The sequence below is a fragment of the Mustela nivalis genome (assembly GCF_964662115.1).
Source record: "Mustela nivalis genome assembly, chromosome: 19".
In the NCBI taxonomy this organism is placed as follows: Eukaryota; Metazoa; Chordata; class Mammalia; order Carnivora; family Mustelidae; genus Mustela; species Mustela nivalis.
Window position 1 is genome coordinate 9,709,686 of NC_139038.1, and position 24,383 is coordinate 9,734,068.

The window sequence follows — 24,383 nt, forward strand, 5'->3', positions numbered from 1 at the left end:
TCTTCAGAACCCACCCAACTTCCTGCGGGCCTCTGCGCTGTCGGAACACATCAGCCCTGTGGTGGTCATCCCGGCTGAGGCCTCGTCCCCAGACAGCGAGCCCGTCTTGGAGAAGGATGACCTCGTGGACATGGACACCTCCCAGCAGGTGAGGAGCACCTGACTGGAACCTGAGGGTTAGGGTCATAGCAGGGGGCGAACCCCGCGTGCAGCCCCTTGAGCTGCCCCGTACGTGTAGGGGAGAGGACGGGAGAGGCTCTGACAAAGACCCTTCGGCCATCACCGAGCTGGATCATTTTCTTCTTCTTCTTCTTCTTTTTTTTTTTTTTATGATTTTATTTATTTGACAGACAGAGATTACAAGTAGACAGAGAGGCAGGCAGAGAGAGGAGGAAGCAGGCTCCCTGCTGAGCAGAGGGCTCCATGTGGAGCTCGATCACCCTGGGACCATGACCTGAGCCCAAGGCAGAGGCTTTAACCCACTGAGCCACCCAGGCGCCCCTGGATCGTTCTTCTAACCCAAGTGCTAGCCTAGACTCGGGCCCTGCCCTGTGGTCTCTAGGAGGGACCCCAGGTGGACATGAACCCAGTTAAGAAAGGGTCCCCTTTTTCTACATCTAACTCCTCTGACCCCCGCACAGAAGTCTCTAGACCTTTTAACTTTGTCCTCACTCCTTTCCGGTCACCGCAGAGTTTATTCGACAACAAGTTTGATGACATCTTTGGCAGCTCGTTCAGCAGCGACCCCTTCAATTTCAACAGTCAGAATGGCGTGAACAAGGATGAGAAGTGAGTCTGGGCTGGGCGCTGGCAGGCAGTGCAGAAACTATGTGAAGCCAGGGGTCCCTCTGGCCACCCTCAATCAGGGCGGGATGCTTAGCGACACGTGGGCGTTGTAGAGAAGTGTCACGACCCTCAGATATCGGCCCCTGGAATCCCAGAGGGAGATGAGGTGAGGCTGAGCTAACCCAGGGGTGTTAGATTCGGATCTGGTAACGCGGAGGGACTTAGCGTAAAATTGATGGAATTTCAAAGAACTTTCTCCATATTAGCACCAGCTCTCAACTTCCTCCCCTGCTCTCCCAGCTCGCATTTAGAAGGACAGGGATGGAAGGAAAGCACAGTGGAAGCAAACTTGTTCTCCTTCTGTTCCCAGGGATCACTTAATCGGTCAGCTGTACAGAGACGTCAGCGAGCTGAAGGCACAGCTGGAAAATGTGAAAACGGAGGTATGAGTCGGGCCCTGATCTGGTTCTGGGCTTCGCCGTGACGTGACATGTTCACGTGAAACTCACTTGGCAGAGACACTTGTGAGACCCCATTTTAAGGTGGGGGGGTGCAAAATAGAAATGCAAATAGAAATGCGAAAGCCAGAAGGACCTGGTCCTCCCGCAGTCTTGGAGGTGCTGCATTTCTGTCATTCCTACCTTGACAATGGCTTCTGAGCCAGTCCCCGTGTCCCTGTGGTACTTGGAGAGAACCACGATCTCCAGCTGGCTTTGAAGCCAATGGTGAGAAAGGCCTGTTCCCCTCCCATGGCGATCGGAAGGTCTGGTGGCTGTTTGCAGGGTCTGGGGCGGTAAACAGGACTGCCCCTCAGGCCCACGGCTGGCTGGAGGCTTCGCTCACAGGGACAGGCAAACATCGCCTCCTCCCCCATGCCAGCTTGTCCAGGATTGCTCCCAGGCCACTCTAACAGACCGGAGCACCCCTGTTGTCACCCTTTGTTGGCCGGGTGGCCTGAAATGACCAGAAGCCTCCACTCCCGTGAGGCTTGGTCGTGGGCTTGTAGGCACACGTGGGTATTTATTGGATCGGTCCTGGAAACTGGGAGGACCCGCTTCTCCTGCCCAGCCCAGCCCAGAGGCAGGGTGCTGGGGCTCACCGCTGAGTGTGTCCCGCAGAGCCAGCGGGCCGTGCTACAGCTGAAGGGCCGGGTCAGCGAGCTGGAGGCCGAGCTGGCGGAGCAGCGGCACCTGCGGCAGCAGGCGGCTGACGACAGCGAGTTCCTCCGGGCCGAGCTGGACGAGCTCAAGAAGAAGCGAGAAGACACGGAGAAGGCCCAGCGGAGCCTGACGGAGATAGAAAGTGAGTCCGTTAGGCTGGGGTGGGAGCCCCAGAGTCACGCGAGGCTCGTGGGGAAGGATGGGGCTGGGCGGCAGAGCCTCAGCCCCACGACCGTCCGGAAGAACCATCTAGAAGGACCTTGGTGTCACCAGTCAGAGGGGTGGGTGGGAGCCCACACAGGGGAGAGCCCCACGGGCTCAGAATGTGGGGATAGGAACCAGGAGGTGACAGTAGGGTGCCTGTCTGGGGGAAGGGGTGTCCGAAGGAGAGCTGGCCTAATGCCAAAACACACCAAGTGTGCAGAGCTCAGGAGGCGTGAATCTGTGCTGCGATCTGAATCTGGGGGTGGGGTGAGGGTCTTTTTTTTTTAAGACAACTGTCCATAGGATTTTTTTTTTTTTTTAAGATTTTATTTATTTATTTGACAGAGAGAGATCACAAGTGGGCAGAGAGGCAGGCAGAGAGAGAGGAAGGGAAGCAGGCTCTCCGCTGAGCAGAGAGCCCGATGCGGGACTCGATCCCAGGACCCTGAGATCATGACCTGAGCCGAAGGCAGCGGCTTAACCCACTGAGCCACCCAGGCACCCAAGTCCATAGGATTTTTAAGGGCGAAGAGGGTGTCTGCATTTGTGAAAAGAAAGAAGGGTATCCTAGGGACTCTGGCTTATGGGAAGGCAGGCACAGGGACCCCGCAGGGGTAGGCTGCTCACCTTGGCTATGGACCACACAGGGAGAGCCCAGGCCAACGAACAGCGGTACAGCAAGCTGAAGGAGAAGTACAGCGAGCTGGTACAGAACCACGCTGACCTGCTGCGGAAGGTAGGGCCCTGCGCCAGAGGCAGCTCCGTGCCTCTGCCAGTTCCGAGCGAGGCACCCTCCTCTCAGGAAAACCACTGCTTTGTCAGGCTCCCTGGCCTTCCATTTCTTGACTTTCAAAGCCAGCCCCCATTGGATTATCCCCCCACCTTTATTATTCTTTTATTTTATCTATTGATTTATTTTTAGGGTCAGATCGAGCGGGGTCAGAGGGAGGGAGAGAATCCCAAGCAGGTTCCGTGCCCAGGGCAGAGCCCGATGTAGGGCTCGATCTCACAATGCTGAGATCATGACCCGAGCCAAAAATCAAGACCCGACTGAGCCACCCAGTTGCTGCTATTCTTTGAATACTTGAGCATCGAGCGTCTGAAGATGACAGCTCTCTTCTGGCTTCTCCCTGGGTAGAAACGTGATTTCTCTGTCCAGCGGTCTGAACGCTGCCCCTTGTTCTGGAAGGGGGGGAAGGCTGTCCCTGAGCTGTGCAGCCCAAGATGAGCCAGTACGAGACACTGTTCTATCCCTACAGAATGCGGAGGTGACCAAACAGGTGTCCGTGGCCAGGCAAGCCCAGGCGGATTTGGAACGCGAGAAGAAAGAGCTCGAGGACTCTTTCCAGCGCATCAGCGACCAGGCACAGCGGAAGGTGAGCGGAAGGAGGAGAGCACGAGGGGTTAGAGGCCTGGCGCCATGACAGGGTACCATGAACACCTGGGGCCGAAGGAGCACCCATGAGTCGGTGGGGGTCGGCAGGCAGGTCCATTGCAGTAGGACATGTCGGAGGGAGGAAACCAAGTGCCTTACACTTAAGAGTCGGGGCTTGCTGTAATTCAGCAAGTAGGAAATAATTCAGAGTAGGAAATAAGAGTCTGTTTCCTAGAAGTAAAAGTTTCATGAAGCAATACTCCTCCTTTCTCTGTGGATGCATTTGGATTTTTCTTTTTTTGCTCTGTTTATTTCATTTTTTAATTTTTTAATTAAAAAAAATTTTTTTTAAGACTATTTATTTGAGAGAGGTAGAGTAGGCAGAGCGGCAGGCAGAAGGAGAGGGAGAAGCAGGCTCCCCGCTGAGCAGGGAGCCAGATGCGAGGCTTGACCCCAAGACCCTGAGATCATGACCTGAGCCAAAGGCCGACGCTTAACCCACTGAGCCACCCAGGCGCCCCTTAATTTTTTTATTTTTTTAAAGATCTAATTTTACGAAGGTTCGGGGAAGGGACTGAGGGAGGGAGAGTCTTAAGCAGACGCCACACTGAGCACAGAACCCCACGCCGGGCTCGATCTCACAACCCTGAGATCACGACGTGAGCCGAAACCAAGAGTCAGATGCTTAACCAGCTTGGTGCCACCCAGGTGCCTCTGTTTATTTCATTTTTTTTTTTAAATGTTAGCTGTGAATGCTAATGGATTGCAACCTGCTCTTTGAAAAATAGACTTATGAGAGAAATAAAAAGAAGAGTGGTTTCAAGATGGTAAGATTCAGCATCACACCAGGTGTTGGGGTGTCTGAATTAAAGATCCAGTTCTCGGGGTGCCTGGGTGGCTCATTCATTAAACATCTGTCTTCAGCTCAGGTCATGATCTTGGGGTTCTAGAATAGAGCCCTGCATCAGGCTCCCTGCTTGGTGGGAAGCCTGCTTCTTCCTCTTCCACTCCCCGTGCTTGTGTTCCCTCTCTCACTGTGTCTGTCAGATAAATAAGTCAAAAAATTTTAAAAAGATCCAGTTCTGTATCAATTAAATTCAACTTAAAATATAAAAAACACTTTTCTATCTATTAAAAAAAAAAATCTTGTTCTACTGTAATCAGTATTATAAGCGGAAGCATGACATTTAGGAAATGTCCCTGAAATTCTCCCTTCGACCTTCCCACTTAGTCAGAAGAAAACCTTCTGGAACATTCTGGATTCTTGCCTCTTCCCACCCACTTTTGGTCGGATGCATCCAACCTTGCATACAAGAGGGTACACAAATCTCCCATTGATAACTTGGGGGACTATTTTGAAGATTTTATTTTTAAGCCGTCTCTACAGCCAACATGGGGCTTGAACTCGTGACCCCAAGATCAAGAGTTGCACGCTCTGACGACTGAGCCAGCTGGGCTCCCTGATAGCTTAGGGATTTTTGTATGTGTTTTTCCCTGGCAACCACCACCCAGACAAGAGTGCTCCTGGGTTTTTTTTGTCTTTCAGACGCAAGAACAGATGGAAGTACTAGAGAGCTTGAAGCAAGAACTTGCCACCAGCAAACAGGAACTCCACATCGTCCAAGGCAGTCTGGAAACTTCTGCCCAGGTGAGCATCACGTTCCTTCCCGCATTTTGTTCCCGTCGTGCTCAGCGTGTGCCTGAGGGAAATGAAGGTGGAGACCTAGAGATACCGCCTCTGGTTCCGTGTAGCCTGCTGGCGGGTCCGCACTCCTGGGAAGTAGACCATTTATTTCTTGCTCTTGAACCCTGCCGACATTGCAGTCAGAGGCAAAGTGGGCCGCCCAGATCGCTGAGCTGGAGAAGGAGCGGGGCAGCTTGGCGCACGCCGTGGCCCGGCGGGAGGAGGAATTAGCGGCCCTGCAGGAGCAGCTGGACCACACCCAGGGGGAACTGTCCCTCGCAAAGGCAAGTAACCGATGCTGCCCGCCTTGTTAGCGGTAGCCTGGGTTAAGGTAGCTTGGGTTAAGGATGTGAGGAATCCCAGCTGTGTGGAGGTGGACGCTGCTCAAAGGCTCGTGATGGGGTCTGTGTCTGATTCTCACCTCCCTGGGCCACTTCCAGGAATCAGCAGGCCAGCTCGCCAAGGACCAGAGGAGAACGCTGCTGGCGGAGGCAAGGAAGGCCGCGGAGCAGGTGGTCCAGGACGCCCTGCGGCAGCTGGAGGAGCCGCCTCTGATCAGCTGTGCCGGCTCTGCAGGTACCTGCCCCTTGCCCGCCCGTACGCGCCAACTCAGTGGTCAGTGCTGACGTCAAATCCCACGTGACACTGAGCTCGGGGGTTCTTTGCCTGCTGCACAGCGATGCCCAGGCTCCATGCTAAGATCTGTTCAGCCAGAAGCTCAGCCTGGGCAGTAGAACTTTCTAAAGCCCCCGGGGGTGATACCACGGCTCTATGCAGTGGGTCACACTGATGAAACTCTCACTGGGAGCAGAGCCCTGATAGCGAGTGTAAGCACAGGGGGAGGGGGAACCGACAGCCCTGCTGCTCTCTGAACAGAACGTGGCCTGAACGACGAGGTGGTTGCTTGGGAGCCTCGGAGCCACACGGGGAGCTCTGAACATGGAGGGGCAGGAACGCAGAATTCCCACCGTCCGTGCATGCACAGGCCCACTCTGCCTGTTCCGGAGTCCTAAGGGCATGTGGGTGGGGCAGCAGGCAGAGCCAGAGCAGCTCTTGGGTGAGAGAAGCGGCCTCAGATGTGGCAGGACAGCCAGGCCCGAGACACCAGTGGAGTCACGGATAACAGCTCCGAAAGGGCCCCCGAGGACAAGCAGGGGCAAGGAGCTGACTTTCCTAATCAAATAGAAACGTCTGCATGATGCCGGGGCGGTTCAGTGGGTTGAGTGTCCGACTCTTGATCTCGCGCAGGTCAGGGTCTCAGGGCCTTGGGATCGAACCCCCGGTCAGGCTCTGTGCTCAGCGGGGAGTTGGCTTGAGATTTTTCTGTCTCCCCACTTCCTCTGCCCCTCCCGCTGCCTGCACACATGAACACTCTCTCCCTCAGATAATCTTTGGGGGAGAAAAAAAAAAGAAACGTCTCCATTTGGGGACATCCACAGCAAGGCCTGCTCTGATTCAGCAGGGAACCCATCTGTGGGGGAACACAGCGGTCTCAGAGGAAGGAGCTCACTGAGTACCCAGTTTTCTGAGGGAGTGCCAGGAAACGGGGCCGCCGTGGGCAGATTCTGAGGAGAGACTTTGTGAGCTGGGCTTAGACATGAGCCAGTGGAACGGAAGAACTGGGGGGCTGGGGGGGGGGTCACACACACAGCTGACGCTACCAAGCACGCATATGCCAACCACCGTGGTAAGCGCTCCACACGCCTCAGCCCAGTGATTCCTCACTACGGTGCCGTGAGGGGGCCCCGTGACTCTGTTTACACCTGAGGAAACAGGCGTGGACAGCCTGACGGAGTTGAGGGTCTGGGCTCAACACTGACAAGAGTCTGACGTCCTTGAAAGACGTATCGGGAAGGCCTGGAGAAGGAGAGGCTTACTCTGGGCTGCGGATGTGGTTGCCCTGGCTCTTGGCTAAGGGACCAGATGGGCAGCTTTTGAGGTCCTGTACGAGCGCAGTCAACCCTCTTCCCTCCGCCCCCCACCTTAGGGCAACTCCTGCAAGGGCCCAGGCCACTCGAGAGGGGCTCCTCTGTCATGTGCCCCCCCCCCCGGGAGAAAGCGGGTCTGACAACTCCGACTCTGACTTGGCCCTGTCTCCCCCCTCACAGATCACCTTCTCTCCAAGGTCAAGTCTGTTTCCAGCTGCCTCGAGCGCCTGGAACAAAGCTGGAGGTGCTATCTGGCCTGCCCAGAAGGTAAGAAAGGTGGCAACAGGGTCTGTTGCTTGGTGACAGCTGGGTCACGTTCAGAAATGCTGGCATGTGGAAGTAGCGACGGGTTCCTCCGCACCAAGAAAGGGGTCTCTATATAACTGGTTGAGCAGGGAAGGACGTAGGGAGGTGACACAGCCCTCAGCAGCCCCCTTTAAACTCCCGGCAGCTATCAGTGGCCTCCTCCACTCGGTCACCCTCCTTGCCCACCTGACCGGGGACACCATGGCTTACGTGAGCACCACCTGCCTTCGAGCCCCGCCGGAACCCGCCGACCGTAAGTACTGGGGCCGGGAGGTCGGGCTGGGCAGCAGGGGAGGTCAGAGGCCTTCAGAAATCCTGGTCGTTGCATCTCCAGTGCTGACCGAGGCCTGCAAACAGTTTGGCAAAGAAACCCTCCTCTACTTGGCTTTCCTGGAGGAGGAAGGAACGCGGGAGAATGACAGCACTGCTATGAGGAGCTGCCTTACCAAGATCGCCACCATTGCCGAGGTAGGAGCCGAGTTACTACCAGGGACAGGTACAGGTACTACCGGGGACAGCTAGTGAGTGCTGGTGATCTGCCTGGGACTCTGTGAGGTCCTAAGTCGGTACATCCCGCACTTTGCACTTGACTCAAGGAAGGGAGAGCTGGCACGGAAAAATCTGACCCCTGAACGACTTTCCGGTTATATGTCATGCGTTCCCCGTGTGCTGAGAACCTGCTGTGTGTCTGTCACTGTGCTAAGCGGTATCAAAGAAGGATAAGCATAGTTTCTCTGTTTTCCAAGATTTGTATCTGGTTGAGCAGGTTAATACCTACTGTGCGAGAACTGGGTATTTATTGATTTAATAAAGATGCAGTGAGGACGTCATACATCATGGGAAGTGTGTTGGATGTAGTTGTACAGGGACAAGTAAGACATGGTCTCTATGGGAAAGGAAAATAAGAAAATCACTGATTTCTGTACAGTGGGATGAGAGCAGTGATCAGCCGTATTTTAAGAGTTCAGTACAAGGCATTTACTTAATTCCAAAAATGGGTCATGATTTTAAGTCCAGGGAATGAAGAGATGAGGGCCAGAGTTCAGATTTTCATCCTCCCTCATCTGAACTCTTTTAATAGCCTTCTGATTAGTTTTTCTGCCTCTGGCCTCTTCTTTCTCTGATCTCTTCCAAAAACAGAGATCTGATTATGATTCTTCATTTGATAACCAAAGTCAAATGATGTAACGTGATGCCCAAGGACTGTCACAGTCTGGCCCTTATTCATCTTCCTGGGTCCCTCTCACCCATCACCTATACCTTGCGGTGTTGGTGGCTAGCGCTACAGTGTACCTGCCTACCTGTCTCTTTCCCCCATGAGTCCTTAAAGACAGAGCCCATGCCTTTTTCATGGTGTCCCCTTGGTCCCTGGCATGATATCTGGCAAAGCCCATAAAAAGATCAGATGGGGAGGAAGGGTCATACTGGGGAGAAGTGGGGGACGAGGTAGGGAATCGTGACTGTCTGGATGAAGGAAGACTACGGATAACGGTGAATTGCTAACCTTTCTTTCACCGGAACGACGTGATCCTGGTGGTATTTTAGTGTTAAATAAATTGCTGATGGTGGCCTAGGGAGCATTACTCCTTTTGCTGGAGATATAGAGCATTGTCTCCAGGGCCGTGCAGAACTCAGTCTCTGTACACACACGCAAAGTGTGTAAGAGACTATGAGATGGGGATATAAGTTAATTTTACAAAGCAAAGTGTGAGAGGGAGATCTTGGACGGGTTTCCTTTCTGGCAATAGGACTGACCAGATGTTTAGAAGCTCATCCCAGGACAGGACGTGGAAAATGCTTAATAAAATTTGGGGAGAAAAAAATGATAATTGAATCTGAATTGGCTGAAAACTAAGGAAATTCTCAGAATCAGAAACCAAAAGGATGCAGGAGCTAGTGTGTTTTCCATCTCTTGGCCTAGAGCTTGGATTTTAACGGACCACACATACAGAGGACAGTCAGAAATAAAACCTAGACCCAAGTAGGGTCAAAGTTTGGAATGCAGAGACTTCCTTCCCAAAACAGAACTTGGAAAGGTCACATCCTGAGTGAACTCTACTGGAGAGATCCTGTCTCAACCTTGGTTATGGAGGCGGAGAAAGGAGGCAATATGGCCACCTAGGGAATTTCTAACTACAACCATCTATTGGTGGCTTCAGGGTCCAATTCTACTACCTGTATGGCCTGGAAAAGACCAAATGGAAAATTAAAGTAGTCAGGTAGTTAGGGGCCCAGGTATCTGGCAGACACAGATCCAAATGGTCTCTGAAGGTGTATACTTTGACTCTAAATCCCAAGGAACTTTCAAAGATAAAGTCCCAAGGCACGTAAGTTCACCATAAATGCGTCCAGTATATTAAAGAATTTTTTAAAAGGTATTAAGGGCGGCAGAGGAGTAAGATATTTTCAAAAGTAACCAGATATATTCGAAAAACAACCACCAAACTTCTAGAAATGAAAACTACATCATTGAAAGTCACGACTTAGTATACAGATCCAACAGCAGGTTAAAACAAAGCTGAAGAAAGAATTAGTGAACCGGATGATAGAACTGAAGGAATTATCATAGACTATGGACCGGATTTTATGAGCTGGAGTGTAGAAGTTAAATATAGAATGTTTAATCGGGGTTTCAGGTGAAGATAATAGAAAAGTGATGTCCTTTTCCCCGCTAAGTAACATTTTTAGTTCTGTGTGTTACAGACTTTTATCTACACGTGCTTTTTCCAGCATTCTGTGTTTGAGTTTCTTCCATGCAGATGTGCTCATTTCCACTGCTCTGTAGCATTCCGTCGCACGATTACCTCTCAAGTTCTACTTCTCTGATGTAGTATCTGTTCATATTTAGTATCTGTTCATCTATCATAGATGTGTAAATCTATAGGTCTATTGTTGATGGACGCTTGGGTTCTTTCCAGTTTGGGGCTATCACAGATGTGCTGTATGGTCACTCTGGGGCCTATCTCCTGATGTAAGAGTTTCCCTGGGGATAGAATTACCACATTATAGGGTGATTCCCACACATGGACTACTGAGGGAATGAGCAGTTCTAGGAAAATGCGTACAGTAGGATTCCTTTTAATTAAAAACCACAACAGGGTGCCTGGCTGGCTCAGTGGGTTAATTAGCATCTGACTCTTGGTTTCAACTCAGGTCATGATCTGAGGGTCATGAGATTGAACCCCAAGTCAGGTTCTGCAGTCAGTGTGGAGTCTGCTTAACTATTAAATAAATAAAGTCTTTAAAATAAATAAATATCAAAACATACGTACTTAACATTATAGGTGGGGTTTGCTTTTTTTTTTTTTAAGATTTTATTTATTTATTTATTTGACAGATCACAAGCAGGCAGAGAGAGAGGAGGAAGCAGGCTCCCTGCTGAGCAGAGAGCCCGATGCAGGGCTCGATCCCAGGACCCTGGGATCGTGACCTGAGCCGAAAGCAGATGCTTAACCAACTGAACCACCCAGACACCCCATAAATAAATTTTAAAATAAAATACCTCCCAAGCCACAAATACAATATATTGTGCAACTGTGGGGCAGGATCCAAGCAGCTACAACTGAGTGGCCTTGTAGGCTTAGGCAGGGATGGCTTTCTGGAAGGAGGGGTTAGGCAGGGATGGCTTTCTGGAAGGAGGGGAGTAGAATGTGAGGTTCTGGGGTTCACACAGTGGCAAGTTCCAGACAAGGCCTGCACAGGAGGCCCCTTCGTGGATTCCAGAAATGTGTTACGTGATAGGGCCCTCCTCTCCTGCCTTCTGCCACGGGAGAACAAAGAGATCAAAGGGTCATTGCAGTATTTGTGATGCTGTTCCCAGGAGCTCCTGCCCAGAGGCCTGGACATCAAACAGGAGGAGCTGGGGGACCTGGTGGACAAGGAGATGGCTGCCACGTCCGCTGCCATCGAAACTGCTACGGCCAGAATCGAGGTATGGAAGCGTCTGGCAGTCTCCCAAAGCCACGCTTTTGCAGCTTCGTTGTGGGGACATTGCCCATTGGATGTCTCTGACTTGTTCATGAAGGCTCCCAAGGCCCCCTCTGAGCCCAGCCAAAATCCAAATTCCCCAGGATCCCCCAGGGATTAAAAAGTGAGAAGACCCTCCCCTACTTTGGTGTTGGTTCATCCGGCGTCACTTGGGGATAGGTCGGTCCACGAAGCTCGCTCAGGTTCCGTTTCTGCATGATGGGACAGTGGAAGAGTTGGAGGGGTGTGGTAAGAGTTAAAGGATTTAATGCACATTTATCTTCGCGGCGGGCACCCGTGCAGTCAGCAGACATGGTTGTCCCGGGGAAGAGCTGAGTGGGTAGCACTGGAGAGGTCCCATAGTGTTCCTAGAGGAAGACTCAGTCTGCTCGCCTTGGTCAAGTACCAGCCAGGGGGACCTGGGAGCAGCTGCCCCCCTCCCCCCGCCGCCCTTCACTGGCAGGGTGCCACAGCTCTCAGAATTCTGTGCATATGTCCGCCTATGATGGACACTCATAGATGGTAGAGTCAGCCTGCCGGAGCTGCTTCCCACAGAAGAGATCAGAAGTCTGGATTCTTTTCCCAACTCACCAGATATGGATGGGTCCTTGTGGATTTGAGTTTCTCAACTGCCCCAGGATGTCGGGACACAAGGTGTCTCGAGGTACCAGTGAATGCCCAGTACCCACCACATGTTGAGAAACCCTGCTTCTTTTCAACAGGAGATGCTCAGCAAATCCCGAGCTGGAGACACAGGAGTCAAATTGGAGGTGAACGAAAGGTCAGTCCGAGCCGTGTGGGGACACCTAGGTGATGAGGATGAGTATATCCCGCAGTGGATTATATGAATTAGAACAGGAGCCACAACAGGCAGCGGCCGAGTTCATATACATGTCAATAATGGTGTTCTTGGGGATAATATCGCCATTGCATTTTAGGGGAAGAGAAACCCCGAGAATCATCATGTAACTGTCCCCAGTCAAGTCTCCCCACTCACGTGCCTTTCCGGGAAGGTGTATTCCCCGCTGCCTTTCCCACCCCAAGTTTGCCTGTGTTTAGGCCTGAACAAGAGAACAGATTCCTTCATTATTCCCAGTTTCTTTTTTGTGTCCCTAACTTTTTAAATTTTTTTTCCTCCTAGGATCCTTGGTTCCTGTACAAGCCTAATGCAAGCTATTCAGGTCCTGATCGTGGCCTCGAAGGACCTCCAGAGAGAGATAGTGGAGAGTGGCCGGGTAAGCATGGGTGAGGACCCCTGGACGGGGGGAGCAGACATCATTCACAGACTGCTGGTTCACCAAGAGGCTACGTCTACTCGATACACTCATCCACATTCAGCGAAATCCACGGGTGCTGCCCTCTCATGCCGTGTGCGCCTCTGAGGGCACACTGCCTCTCACAGCTAAGCATAGATGCCCCTGGAAAGAAGCTGGGGCGCTGCCGGGTCCCCAAGGGGCAGTCAGCCTCAGCCTTCAGCTGCTGGGTCATTAACCCAGGCAACCTCGTGGGAACCTGCTCTGGAAAGCCCATGTGCATTGCAAGCCTAGGCCCTCAGAGAAAGAGCCTAGAAAATGGGGCAGATCGAAAGGGCCGGCCTGGTTCCTGACCTTTGCCTGTAGGCGCGGCCTTGTCTCCTTCCCAAGGCAGAGTCAGCGGACAGTTACTCATAGACAGGCTGTGATCGAAGGGCTCACTGGGCTTTCTCCCTCCTCTGCTGGTGTTTCCTTCTCACACCTGCGTGCAGCTGCCCGCTCAGGAGGCAGAGGCCCAGGGAGCGATCCCGGAGCCGGAACACTATCCCGGAAAGAAGGCAGCCATCTCTGCTTTGGTGGTGGTGCTTTTTATCAGTGCCGAGAGGGGCTGAGTAAGGAGGGCCTGTGGCTTCCAAGACTAACAGACACTTCCACAGCGTGAGAGCATATTGAAATCCCGAGGGGACATAATGTGCCTCATTTATTCACTGGGTTTCTCTCTTCTCTTGGCACATCGTGGCAAAGGTTAGACTCTTTTTGGATCACACTGTCCTAGGTGCGTGTGAACAGATTCCGATTCTTATCTATACAACCTGGAAATGGGGTACAAGAGAAATGCCACGGGCATTGGAGTCAGAGACGCCTAGGGTTTACTTCTGCCTATCTCCTGCGTGAACTTGAGAAAAGGATCTTTGCTTTTCTGAGTCTTCATTTGCCTATCTGTAAAATGGGATGGTAATGCTTTCGTCTTGGGATTAGTTTGAGGTCCCAATGGGAGTAATGGGCTTAAAAGCACCTGGGGCATAGGAAGGAGGCCCTTGAGAAAAGCTAGTCATTATCACTTTTCACTTCCTTAGGGCACAGCCTCCCCGAAAGAGTTTTACGCCAAGAATTCTCGATGGACGGAAGGACTCATCTCCGCTTCCAAAGCCGTGGGCTGGGGTGCGACCGTCATGGTGTAAGAGTCTGTCACTCCCAAGGGCTTCCCAGCCGCACTCCCAACTCCCTCGGCCCATCCCAGACCACAGCCGAGGGGAAAACGTCTGCTCCTTAGAAAAGAGCTGTGGGTAGGGAAGTCAACAGGACTGAAAGTTTGAAAGGGAGCCTGGGTGTCCTGAGGTTGTACCGGGGTGGGGCCGACAGGCCGGCTAGGCTCCCTGAGTAGCCAGGGTGACAGGGGCGCGATCTGGAGATGGAATCACAAGGGGTGGCGATCGTAAGGGATGGCAGCTGTCCATGACATGTTTTGTCTTGTCCCTTCCTGTCTACCAGGGATGCAGCCGATCTGGTGGTGCAAGGCAGAGGGAAGTTCGAGGAACTGATGGTGTGTTCGCATGAAATCGCTGCGAGCACCGCCCAGCTTGTGGCCGCCTCTAAGGTAGGACCCGCACAGGACCCCCTAAGGGCCGACGAGCTTGGAGAACACTCGGTCCGTGGTGCCTGTCCCGAAAACATCACTTGTCCAGGATCCAGGTAGATGAGGTCCCAGGTTAAAATTCTGCCTCTCGAGGGTCTCCTACGACCCTCCTCTGAGAGCCTTTGCCTCAGTCAGCAAGGAGCCCCTCTGCCCAGCTCGCTGCCTGGGCTCCTCTTGGCTCTCATGGCTTCTGTGACAAGTGGCCTTTGAGGGTCCCAGCCATGCTGACCTCTGATTACCACTCAGGGCATTCAAGGAGCACTTAAATTAATTGGTGAATTAATGAATTTATTAATTTTAAATTTTTTATTTAATATTTAAATTTTAAAATTTTAATTATATAAAATATCTATAAAATTATATATAAATATATATAAACTATATAAAATATATAAAGATAAATTTTTAAAAATTTTAAATTTAAATTAAAAATTTTTTAAATTAATACGTTAAAGGAGCTCTTAAAAGGTTGGTGCCATGAGCTGGTTTCCTGGCTCAGCTCCGAGGTTCCACAGCCAATGTCTGACTCTCCTGAAGAGCCTCCAGATTCGAACCATTACCCCCAACTAATCGTAAGACAGAGCTTGTTACTGAAATCCGGCTGTGAGTTTTATAGTACCCCAGGGAGCGTCCTTATCATCCTTGTTTAATGTTGTCCCAAATTAATTTCCGCAACTGGAGCAATTTATCACAAGAACCAGTAAAGCTAGAGTCTGAGGCTCTCAAGCAAATAAGCCAGGAGTAATTTTGCGTATTAGAGATATGGCAGGAGCTGACCCTATAGGAGTATTTTTTAAAGATTAAATTAGGGGCACCTGGGTGGCTCAGTCACCAATCAGTGAAGACTCTGCCTTTGGCTCAGGTCATGATCCCAGGGTCCTGGGATTGGGGCCCACATCTGGCTCTCTGCTCAGTGGAGAGCCTGCTGCTCCCCCTGCTGGTGCTCTCTCACTGTCTCTCTCTGACAAATAAAATCTTTTTTTTTTTTTTTTTTTTTTTAATTTATTTGAGAGAGCGAGAACATGCATGTGCCCACGTGGGAAACGGGCAGAGGGACGGGGAGAAAGAGAGACTTCTCCAGCAGACTCCCCGCTGAGCGTGGAGCCTGACGTGGGGCTCGATCTCAGGTCAGATCACGACCTGAGCCAAAGGCAAGAGTGGGACACTTGATGGACCGAGCCACAACAGGCACCCCTATAGGCAGCAATCTGGAAGAAGTCGATTAGCGACCGCAGCGGATCCTGTTATGTTTGTCAAGAACCGTTGGGACCCACTGATTTGACTCCGTCCTCGCCGCCCTATGCTCTGTGACCCTAACTCTGCTTGGTCCTGGCAGGTGAAGGCTGACAAGGACAGTCCAAACCTGGCCCAGCTGCAGCAGGCCTCCCGGGGCGTGAACCAGGCCACCGCCACCGTTGTGGCCTCTACCATTTCGGGCAAATCACAGATTGAGGAGACAGGTAGCCTCCCCGGAGCAGTGCTTTTCGTATCCAGCCCATTCAGCATTCCTTCACGCTCCCTGTTTCCCACAATCCTGTCCCCACATTTTCTCTCGACCATCTTCTCTGCACGTGTGCTCAACTTTCTCATAAGGTGGGATGCTGCACACACGTGCTGTTTGTGTCACCATAGCAACAGGCCTTAAGGCAGATTTTTCATTTAGCGATTTCTCTGGATGCAAAGGCATGACTCTCCAGGCCTGGTTGTCTCTGAGTGGGGCACGATGGGGGCGGGGGGTGGGGGCAAGGGGTGGTCCAGTCCTCGCCGGTCCATCCCTGTCTATCCATCGGTGACTTTCGCACGTGTTTTGGGAACGAGCAAACCAAGCATTTCAGCAGAGCGCCGGCCTGGGCTGTCTCTCGGCCAGGGGCGTCCCCTGACGAGACCTTCCCTCCGCCCTTACAGACAACATGGACTTCTCCAGCATGACACTGACGCAGATCAAACGCCAGGAGATGGATTCCCAGGTAGGACTCCCCACTTCTGAGTCTGCTCGATCAGTTCCCGGTGACCCCGACCCCAAGTATTATCCCCATGGAAAGAAGCCAGTGGGGGAGAGACTTGGGGCGGAAACAAACAGAGATGGACCCAGGAGCCTAGGAGTGAATATAAATGCCGCTTGCAAGGGACAGTGGAGATGGAGACAGGTGGCGGGTTAAGATCGGAAACGTAACCCTTGCTCACTGGTCTCGGACTGGTGTCCCCCTCACTGTTACCATCGGGCCTCTCCTAGCAGATGTCAACTAGCATTTAATGTCTTAACAATGGATGAATTTTTTTTTTTCTTTAAGTAGAGCTGACATCCAGTGTTACGTTATTTTCAGGCGTACATGTAGTGATTTGACAATTCTGGGTATTACTCAGTGTCACCGCGATTAGTATAGTCACCGTCTGTCCCCATGACTTACTTATCTGATAAAGTCCCTCTTAATCCCCTCCACCGGGTCCCCCACCCTCTTCCCCTCTGGCCACCACCAGTTCTCCTTATTTATGAGTCCGTTTATGTTTTGTTTTGGGTTTTTTTTTTTTTTTGGCAATTTTCAAAAAAAAAATCTGATATGATTTGTGTACGACCTTGGTTTAAAGAAGAAAAACCAATTCACTGAAAACCCATCGAAGGCAATGCCCTTTCTCCTGGTTGTTTGTGAAGTTCTGGCATGTGGAGGAACAGGAATCAGTGGGATCCTGAAAAAAAAAAGACCTGATATCCTTGTTCTGGAATTACTGATCCCAGTCTTGGGGTCAAGTCCAGAGGGAGACTGTTAAAGTCTCTCTACGGGTCACGCAGCATTTTAGGAAAAGTCATGTGGCCAAATACTGAAAGGTCTGAGGTCCGGTGTGAGTCCCACCGTCTATACTGTCATGTTTACTGGGGTCCTCCAGTCCCTCTTGACTGCAGGTTCCGTCTACATGCTAGTAAGTACCAGATTCTTCTCTCTGGCCTCCATCTTCTCCTTGAGCTCTGTGATTGTCCAACTGCCTACTTGATCTCTCCACTTGAGGCCAAATAGGTCTCCAACGTAATGGGTCCAAACCAGGGCTCCTGGTTTCCCTCCCACCTAGATCTGCCCTGCTCCTTGTTTTCTCTGCCTTGGTAACTGGAACCACCCCCGACCCCCGCCACACCTAAGACCAAGGTGCTAAGGTGCTAAGACCAAGGAGTCGTCCTTGGGTCCTCCCTTCCCCCTCTCCCTTCTACATCCAGTTCCCCAGCGGGTCCTGTCAGCTCCCAGCTGTCCAAGTCTGAACCTTCCCCGCCTTTTCCATCTCCCTAACCCAGCCGAAGCCACCATTGTTTCTCTCCGGAACTACTAGAAGGCACGCGAGGATTTGGATCCACGTGGTCCCATGGCAGGGCCAGGTGGCGGGGCAGTTGGGGGCAGAGAATAGGAGGAAAGGGCATTGCTAAGCCAGGTCCAGCCCTGGGTTGACGGTTGGAGGAACTCGGGGAAAGTCACACGATGGGGGTCACCAGATCATCCCCATCTCTCCATATGTTTTACATTTTTCCATAATAAAAAATTTGAGGGGCGCCTGGGTGGCTCAGTGGGTTAAGCCGCTGCCTTCGGCTCAGGTCATGATCTCAGGGTCCTGGGATCGAGTCCCGCATCGGGCTCTCTGCTTAGCGGGGAGCCTGCTTCCTCCTCTCTCTCTCTCTCTCTCTGCCTGCCTCTCTGCCTACTTGTGATCTCTGTCTGTCAAATAAAATAAATAAAATCTTTAAAAAAAAAAAAATTTGAAAAGAAAAAAAGGAACCACCTAACTGGGTCCAGTTGCTTCCACTGTTTGTTCAGGTTCTATGTATTTTTGAAAGCATAAATGACAGCATGTCACATCTCTGCTTGAAACCTTGAGGTGGCTTCCCTTTCATACTTAGAGCTAACCCCCAAACTCCTAGCCCACTCTCATGCATCAGCCACATGGGCTCCTTTCTGTTCTTCCCGTACCCACCTGCCTGAGTAGCATTTGTTGATCACCCTTGGCCTTTATCACATGACCCTGTGTCAAGTTCCTTATAGTCTGATCTGCTCTGTCCATGAGTTTGTGTCTCCCCCCGCAAGGGAAGCAGGGACCTTGTCTGTCTGTGCACTACCATGTCTCCCCGACCTACCGCAGAGCCCAGGGTACATAATGGGTGCTCAGCAGACATTTCTTGAATTAATAAATGATCAGTAAAATGAATTAATGAGGAGTAGGGATAGCCAGGAACCAGCCTCTTCCTTGGTAGGACTGCTCTTTCCTGTATGATGATAACCCTAAGTTGTAACAGCCCCACGGAGATACCAGAAGCATCTGAGCTTGGCTCTTGCCTGGATTTCCAGGAGAGCGGGACTGAAGCAGAAGGGGAACTGGTTGGGAACCCACCACACAGATAGGCTAGATGTCGGAGCTGATTTCAGTGGGGCGTGAGATGAGCCCTACTCCCATTCAGGTGCTGGGGCTCTAACGCATCACCCCTAGGAGAGGGTCCCCATGAGGACACGGCAGAGCCACTGGGATCGACGGGTGAATGGGAGAGGATGGACGACATCAGAGGAGGGGAGGGATTAAGTCAAAGGGAGACCGTTGTCAGGTCGCTGCTCAAAAGAAAATTCCACTCGTCCCCCAGGTCCGGGTGCTAGAGCTGGAGAATGACCTGCAAAAGGAGCGTCAGAAACTGGGAGAGCTTCGGAAAAAGCACTACGAACTCGCCGGTGTTGCCGAGGGCTGGGAAGAAGGTGGGCCTCTCTGAGGGCCTGCGTGGGCGCCATGAGGGGAGGGTGCGTGTAGGGAGGGCCTTGCCCTCAGACGTGACAGAATGAGTCGCCCTTCAGGTCGCTGACTCCCCCCTCTTGACTCACGGAGCATGAGTTCTCTTCAGAGAACTGGTATAATCTGAGGTGAATTGGAAGCTTTTGTTGTCACCTCTCAAGAGCTTAACGTTGACCAGTGGACTCGTCACTCGCCGCCATGCCCTTCCAGGCCCACGTAGCCTGGCGTGTGTAGAGTTGGGTAGTGAACAAATGGATGGCGGTGAGTGAAAAGCCAAGGGGACTGCAAGTCTGACTGACTGGAGCCAGCAGTGAGGAACAACAGCCCGTGAGAGAAAGGGTCAGGGGCTAGAAGTGGCCCAGAGAGGCGTTATCACCCAGTCTGCTGCTTTTCCACGTGCCCAAAGTGGCCTACTCGATCACGACCAGGACTGCCTGTCCTTGTTGTCTTGACGGACTCTGGGAGCCAACCACAGATGCCTACTGGTCGTTCCCGGACACGTAACTCAGAATAGCTGGTTATGAGCGTGAGGTATTGGGGAGCCCAACGTGGTGGCTGTTTTGTGGCTGAAATGTGTGCACACACATGTACGGGGCTAGGAAGCAAAAATTATCATTGTCAGGGGCGCCTGGGTGGCTCAGTGGGTTAAGCCTCAGCCTTCGGTTCAGGTCATGATCTCAGGGTCCTGGGATCAAGTCCCGCATCGGGCTCTCTGCTCAGTGGGGAGCCTGCTTCTCTCTCTCTCTGCTTGCCTCTCTTGCCTACTTGTGATCAAATTCTCTGTCAAATAAAATCTTAAAAAAAAAAATTATCCTTGTCTTTCAGGAACAGAAGCGTCTCCACCTGCATTGCACGAACCGGTCGCCGGAAAAGAATAGAGCCACGCCGACGCCCCACACGTCCGAGTGTAAATCTTGTGGCCCATCTGTGTGTGTGTTATTCCCCAGCCATGGCCTAAGCCTCGGAGTCGGGGTGGGGGGTCCTGGTGGCAGCCACACCACCCCCGTTGTCCAGTGCCCAGGACCCCAGTGGCCTTCCACAGAGGAGTGGTGGACCAGGGCCACCCCTCACAGAGAGGACCTGCGTCCCTGCCCTGCCTGCCGTTGGACCCCTAGACGCCCAGCGTCCTCGTCCAAGGGGCTGGCTGTTTCTGAGATCCCTGGTGGGGGGCCGCCTCACGCCTTTTCTTCTCTGTTTTCTCCTCAGCCTTTTCTGTTTCACCATCTGCACCAACTCATGAGCGTCAGAGGGCTGGCGGGGCTGCAAGCCAGGACGCCGCCCTACATCTGTGCCGACAGAACAGCAGGAGCGTCCCGGCCAAGCACGCCAAGACAACTGTCCCCTCTCTTGGCAGTCCCATGGGTTCCCCGCTGCTTCTTACGGTGGTTGGTTGGGATTTTCTTTTTTTTTTTTCCTTTTTTTGGGGGATTTCTTCTTCCGGTGTTCCCTCGTAGAGCCACCTCTCCCCAAGGGAGCACCTCTGGCGCTCGGAGCCATCGGGGGCCCCTACCAACAGCAGTTAACAGCAATGGTGCTGCTCAGGCTTCACCTTGGTGCTCCACGCCAGCCTCCGTGCTGAGTGTCCCGCTGAGCGAGTCTGGGTCAGACGAGCCCACTGCCTAGGGTGGGCACCACTGCTGGGCCACACTCTTCCTCCAGAGGCAGAAGGAGAGCCTCCCTCGGGCGAGAGAGCCCAGAGAAGCCTCTGCCCTCCTTCCCAGGTGACAGGGGTGAAGAATGCAGGAAAGGAAGGAGTGTGCATGCGGCCCAGGCCTCAGGAGACCCCTGCTTTGGGAACTTTTGGTGACCAGACTGAAAAACCTTATCCCGTGCTTTGAGCGTGCTGGTGAGAGTAGCCACACTTGTTTCCCCTGGAAAGAATCTTCCGTGCCACCTCCCTTCAGACCCAGGCGGGGCCCTGAGAGGGGGTTGCGTGAGGGCTTTTCCAGTTGGCCGCCTGGACATCCTCTTGAACCTGAAGAAGATCGTTCCACGTTCTACCCAAGGGGAGATCAGGCAGACTTCTGCCAGAAGATCAGGCAAACTTGCTCCCGGCAGCAAAGAATCCTGTGCTTGGTTTAGTACCTTTAATATTTATTACTAACCTCCGTTCCGCACTGGCAGCAGCCTCCAGGGAGACGCTTTGAGCAATCAGGATTTGAGGTGTGGTGATGGCGGGGCTGCATGGCTGCCCCAGGCCACTGGTTTTCAAGAATCTGACAGCAGGCCAACATGCTTCCCAGTCTGTTACCGGCCTGGACCCTGAGGCCAGCGGGTTCCTCAGACCACCTGGGTCAGAGAAACCGAGAAAAGGGGGACCACTGACTCCGAGCCCTTCCCGCCACACGACCTGGGCCTGTGCTGCCCAGACAGGATGAGGAGAGAAGACGCATTAACAACTTCCCAGAGGTGGACAGCCTGACCGCACTCGTCCACCTCCAGACAGACAGACCCCAGCATTTAAGTGACCTTCCGATCTCGGACAGTGTCTTCCTTCCTTATCTGTAGCAACTCTTAGGTAGAAGCCAACAAGCACTTCCCAGGACCTGTCCCAAAGGAACATTGCTAAGTGTTGCTACATGACCGGTGGCGAGGTTCCTGTTTGATCACTGTGAATCAATCCTCCTTCCCCCACCTCCCACCCCTCCCTCTCTGTGCATTTGCTAAGTAGGGCACTCAAAAACCAGTCTCCCGTTAGCTCGGATTCCAAGACTCAGACAGGCAATCTCCACATTGGGCCAATAAAGAGGGGTCAACAGCAAATGAGCCGTCTTACACTTAATACTTCTTTGCGCTCAGCGTTTTTCCATCCGAGGCTCAGAAGAAGTGTGTGTGGGGGGGTGCCCCTGGCCCAGTTGTACCAATGAAGCCAGTCGGTGTGTTCTCAGAGTGCATCAGCATTTCCACAGCGGACTGGTCCTCCCTTCCAGAATCTCGGCCGAACTGCCGTGCTCTGAATTACCCATGGTGAAAAAAATCTGCTGTATCAGGCCACTCTGGGATGCTCCAAATAACGCTTCTTCCAGAAAGAAGCCACAGTGATTGTTAAAACCTTGGTGGACTTAGCCGGAATAGTAAGACAGGGAAGAAAGCACCAGAAGTATCCTTCAGATGTGGCACAGTTACGTTTGTCCTCACTCGCCTTAGGAGCTGGCCCGTCTTCTAGCCAAAATCCAATTGTCCTCCCTTGGCTTTTCTAAAAAAAAAAAAAAAACGAGGGTGTTTATACTTGGTGTGAAATACTTGATTCAAACGGGGATGACCTCCTCAGGCTAAAAATGAACATCACAGCCTTTTAAAGTCACCACTGAGCTTCATGAATGACTGAAGTCCTGTGGATCCGTGTAATTGGGTCACACAGCAAGGCAGAACAACAAAAGAATGGCTTAGGACTGACAAGAGATCAAAAGACAGCCGTATCCCTTATTTAATTTTGTAATACAGTTGCTCTAATATCCCTAGAGTAAGGATATGTGTGTACATAATAAGAAAAAAAAATAGAAAAGACCTGCCTTTTGTGGGGTTCTTTTATATCTGAGTCAGAGGAGTTTAAATTAGACTATAGTTTAGATTGTCAGCTTGTCCTGCCGCGGACAGCAGGATCCCTAGGGTCCCACCTGAATCTGAGTCCCTAATCCAGTGTCCAGAGCGTTGCAAGTGTTTGAGCTGCCACGTCAACATCAGGGTTAACCGGGTACCGTGGGGGTCACAATGCGTGTCGTTGGTCCTCAGATCGGTTTGCTTCGGCCTCTCACCGCAGAGGGGCTGGTCGGTCCTGAGCTTGCACCTGGGAAATGCTCACTTCTCGGCCAGCTCCTTAGTCTGGAAGGGTCTCCTGGCTCCACTAACCCTGGTCTTTAGCTACCAGTCAAGTTCTCGCTACCTTCTACCACCTTTGCAAGCCTCTGGAAATCCTTCCCACCAATGAAAGCCTTCGATCCCGGCATTGGCCTTTAAGCCAGACCGACTCTGCTCTGTCTCCGCTGTCCTCGGTCCCCCGGAGACCGTGCCATCTGTAGCCTAGGCAACCACCACCGTGGGCTTGCCAGCCTTCGCCGCAGTAAACCGAGCCGGCTGCCTGCTACTCCCAACCCCTTTGCCTCCCAAGGTCAGACCAAACGCAGGACCAGCAACCTACAGCGGTGGCACAGGCTCTCGCCCCCAGGAGCCAAAGCAATGGGAAATCTTGGGTTAGATGCCGTTGGGTCCGATTCTGAGAGTAGACCATTTTCCAGACATGTCTTTCAGGTGACCCTCAACTACCTCAGTTTGAAGGCCCCAAATAAAGCTGATTACTACTAGGGACAAACCGAGGGGGTTCCAATAAATCTTGCTGGTAACTTATAACAAACTCTCACATTTAGGTTCGCAGGGATAGGTTGGGTTTGTTTTTCTTCTGTTCTGTTTTTTAACCTCTTCCCCCAATTTTCCATTAGAATAGTTCCTAGAAATGGATTTCATTTTTCACCGAGTGCCTACCTTCCCAGGGCAGGTAGCCACTGGCTTTTCTTCCCTTCCAACAATACTTTTATTATGATATTAAGACCTTTCTTTGTATAATACATTGCATCTGTGTTTTCAATTTTTCAAATAAATACTTCAACCTGGCAATGGAGAGTAGTGGTGCTGACTGACATTCAACGTGGTTTTGGGGTCGGGGTTCCAGTGGAAAGCCTACGCATGTGTCCTTGTGTTCGCCTTAACCTCTGCACCTTTGGGAGTAGGTCTTAAAGACAGGAATACAGCTCCCGTAGAGAACCTGGTTTGCCCTCCTTAGTCACTTTCCATCCCCTGTACACTCCTGTCCTTGGGAACAATCAAACACAACATGCCAGAGTGGTCCACACTGTCCTTCGTCTTCACGCCCAGGTCTGTGCTTAAAATCTGCCATCTCGGGCTATGGATACACCTTTCTCCACCCTCAAGATGCAAAAGTAACAGGTCACCTTAAAACTGGGACAGTTGCTGCTCAGGGACAGAAGCTGCCAGTCCTAATGGGATTCAGAGCAAGTCCTGGCTACCAGAGGATCTGCAGAGGGAGCCGATGAATGGGCGTGGCTAGATGCATGAAGACTGCATGGAGATGTCACCAGCGGCATGTTCTGCAAGCTCGTGCTGCTGGTGCATGAAGCCAAGGGCACATCCAAGAGAGGGAGGGAGGTGGGGAAAGCCCAGGGAGGATAAGCAGGAGAATTGCCCAAATGAGTCACCAAGTAAGGAGAGAAGGACTACCTGACGGGAAGATGATCCGGATAAATACGGAAATGGGGACCACTTGCTTGCAGCTGGGGTTTTCCATTCCCCGCAGCAGAATGCAAGGGTGAGCCTGTTCC

At 52.1% G+C, this 24,383-nt stretch overlaps 1 protein-coding gene across 3 annotated transcripts in view; it reads left to right on the top strand.

Annotated features, from left to right (window-relative positions):
* The window catches only part of HIP1 (huntingtin interacting protein 1), a 138,735-nt gene extending 115,074 nt beyond the window's left edge, over positions 1-23,661 (top strand). For all 3 annotated transcript variants that reach the window (XM_082712554.1, XM_082712555.1, XM_082712556.1), the window contains 22 exons: positions 8-148; positions 692-789; positions 1,157-1,229; positions 1,905-2,088; positions 2,798-2,886; positions 3,410-3,526; positions 5,072-5,173; positions 5,350-5,493; positions 5,650-5,785; positions 7,318-7,404; positions 7,589-7,696; positions 7,778-7,911; positions 11,264-11,374; positions 12,132-12,190; positions 12,551-12,644; positions 13,739-13,839; positions 14,154-14,259; positions 15,635-15,758; positions 16,204-16,265; positions 18,908-19,016; positions 19,876-19,957; positions 20,257-23,661. In XM_082712554.1, the coding sequence (XP_082568680.1) occupies positions 8-148; positions 692-789; positions 1,157-1,229; positions 1,905-2,088; positions 2,798-2,886; positions 3,410-3,526; positions 5,072-5,173; positions 5,350-5,493; positions 5,650-5,785; positions 7,318-7,404; positions 7,589-7,696; positions 7,778-7,911; positions 11,264-11,374; positions 12,132-12,190; positions 12,551-12,644; positions 13,739-13,839; positions 14,154-14,259; positions 15,635-15,758; positions 16,204-16,265; positions 18,908-19,016; positions 19,876-19,928 (2,232 nt within the window). In that variant the 3' untranslated portion in view covers positions 19,929-19,957; positions 20,257-23,661. The remainder of the gene's footprint in view (positions 1-7; positions 149-691; positions 790-1,156; positions 1,230-1,904; positions 2,089-2,797; positions 2,887-3,409; positions 3,527-5,071; positions 5,174-5,349; positions 5,494-5,649; positions 5,786-7,317; positions 7,405-7,588; positions 7,697-7,777; positions 7,912-11,263; positions 11,375-12,131; positions 12,191-12,550; positions 12,645-13,738; positions 13,840-14,153; positions 14,260-15,634; positions 15,759-16,203; positions 16,266-18,907; positions 19,017-19,875; positions 19,958-20,256) is intronic.
* Positions 23,662-24,383: the final 722 nt, after the last annotated feature.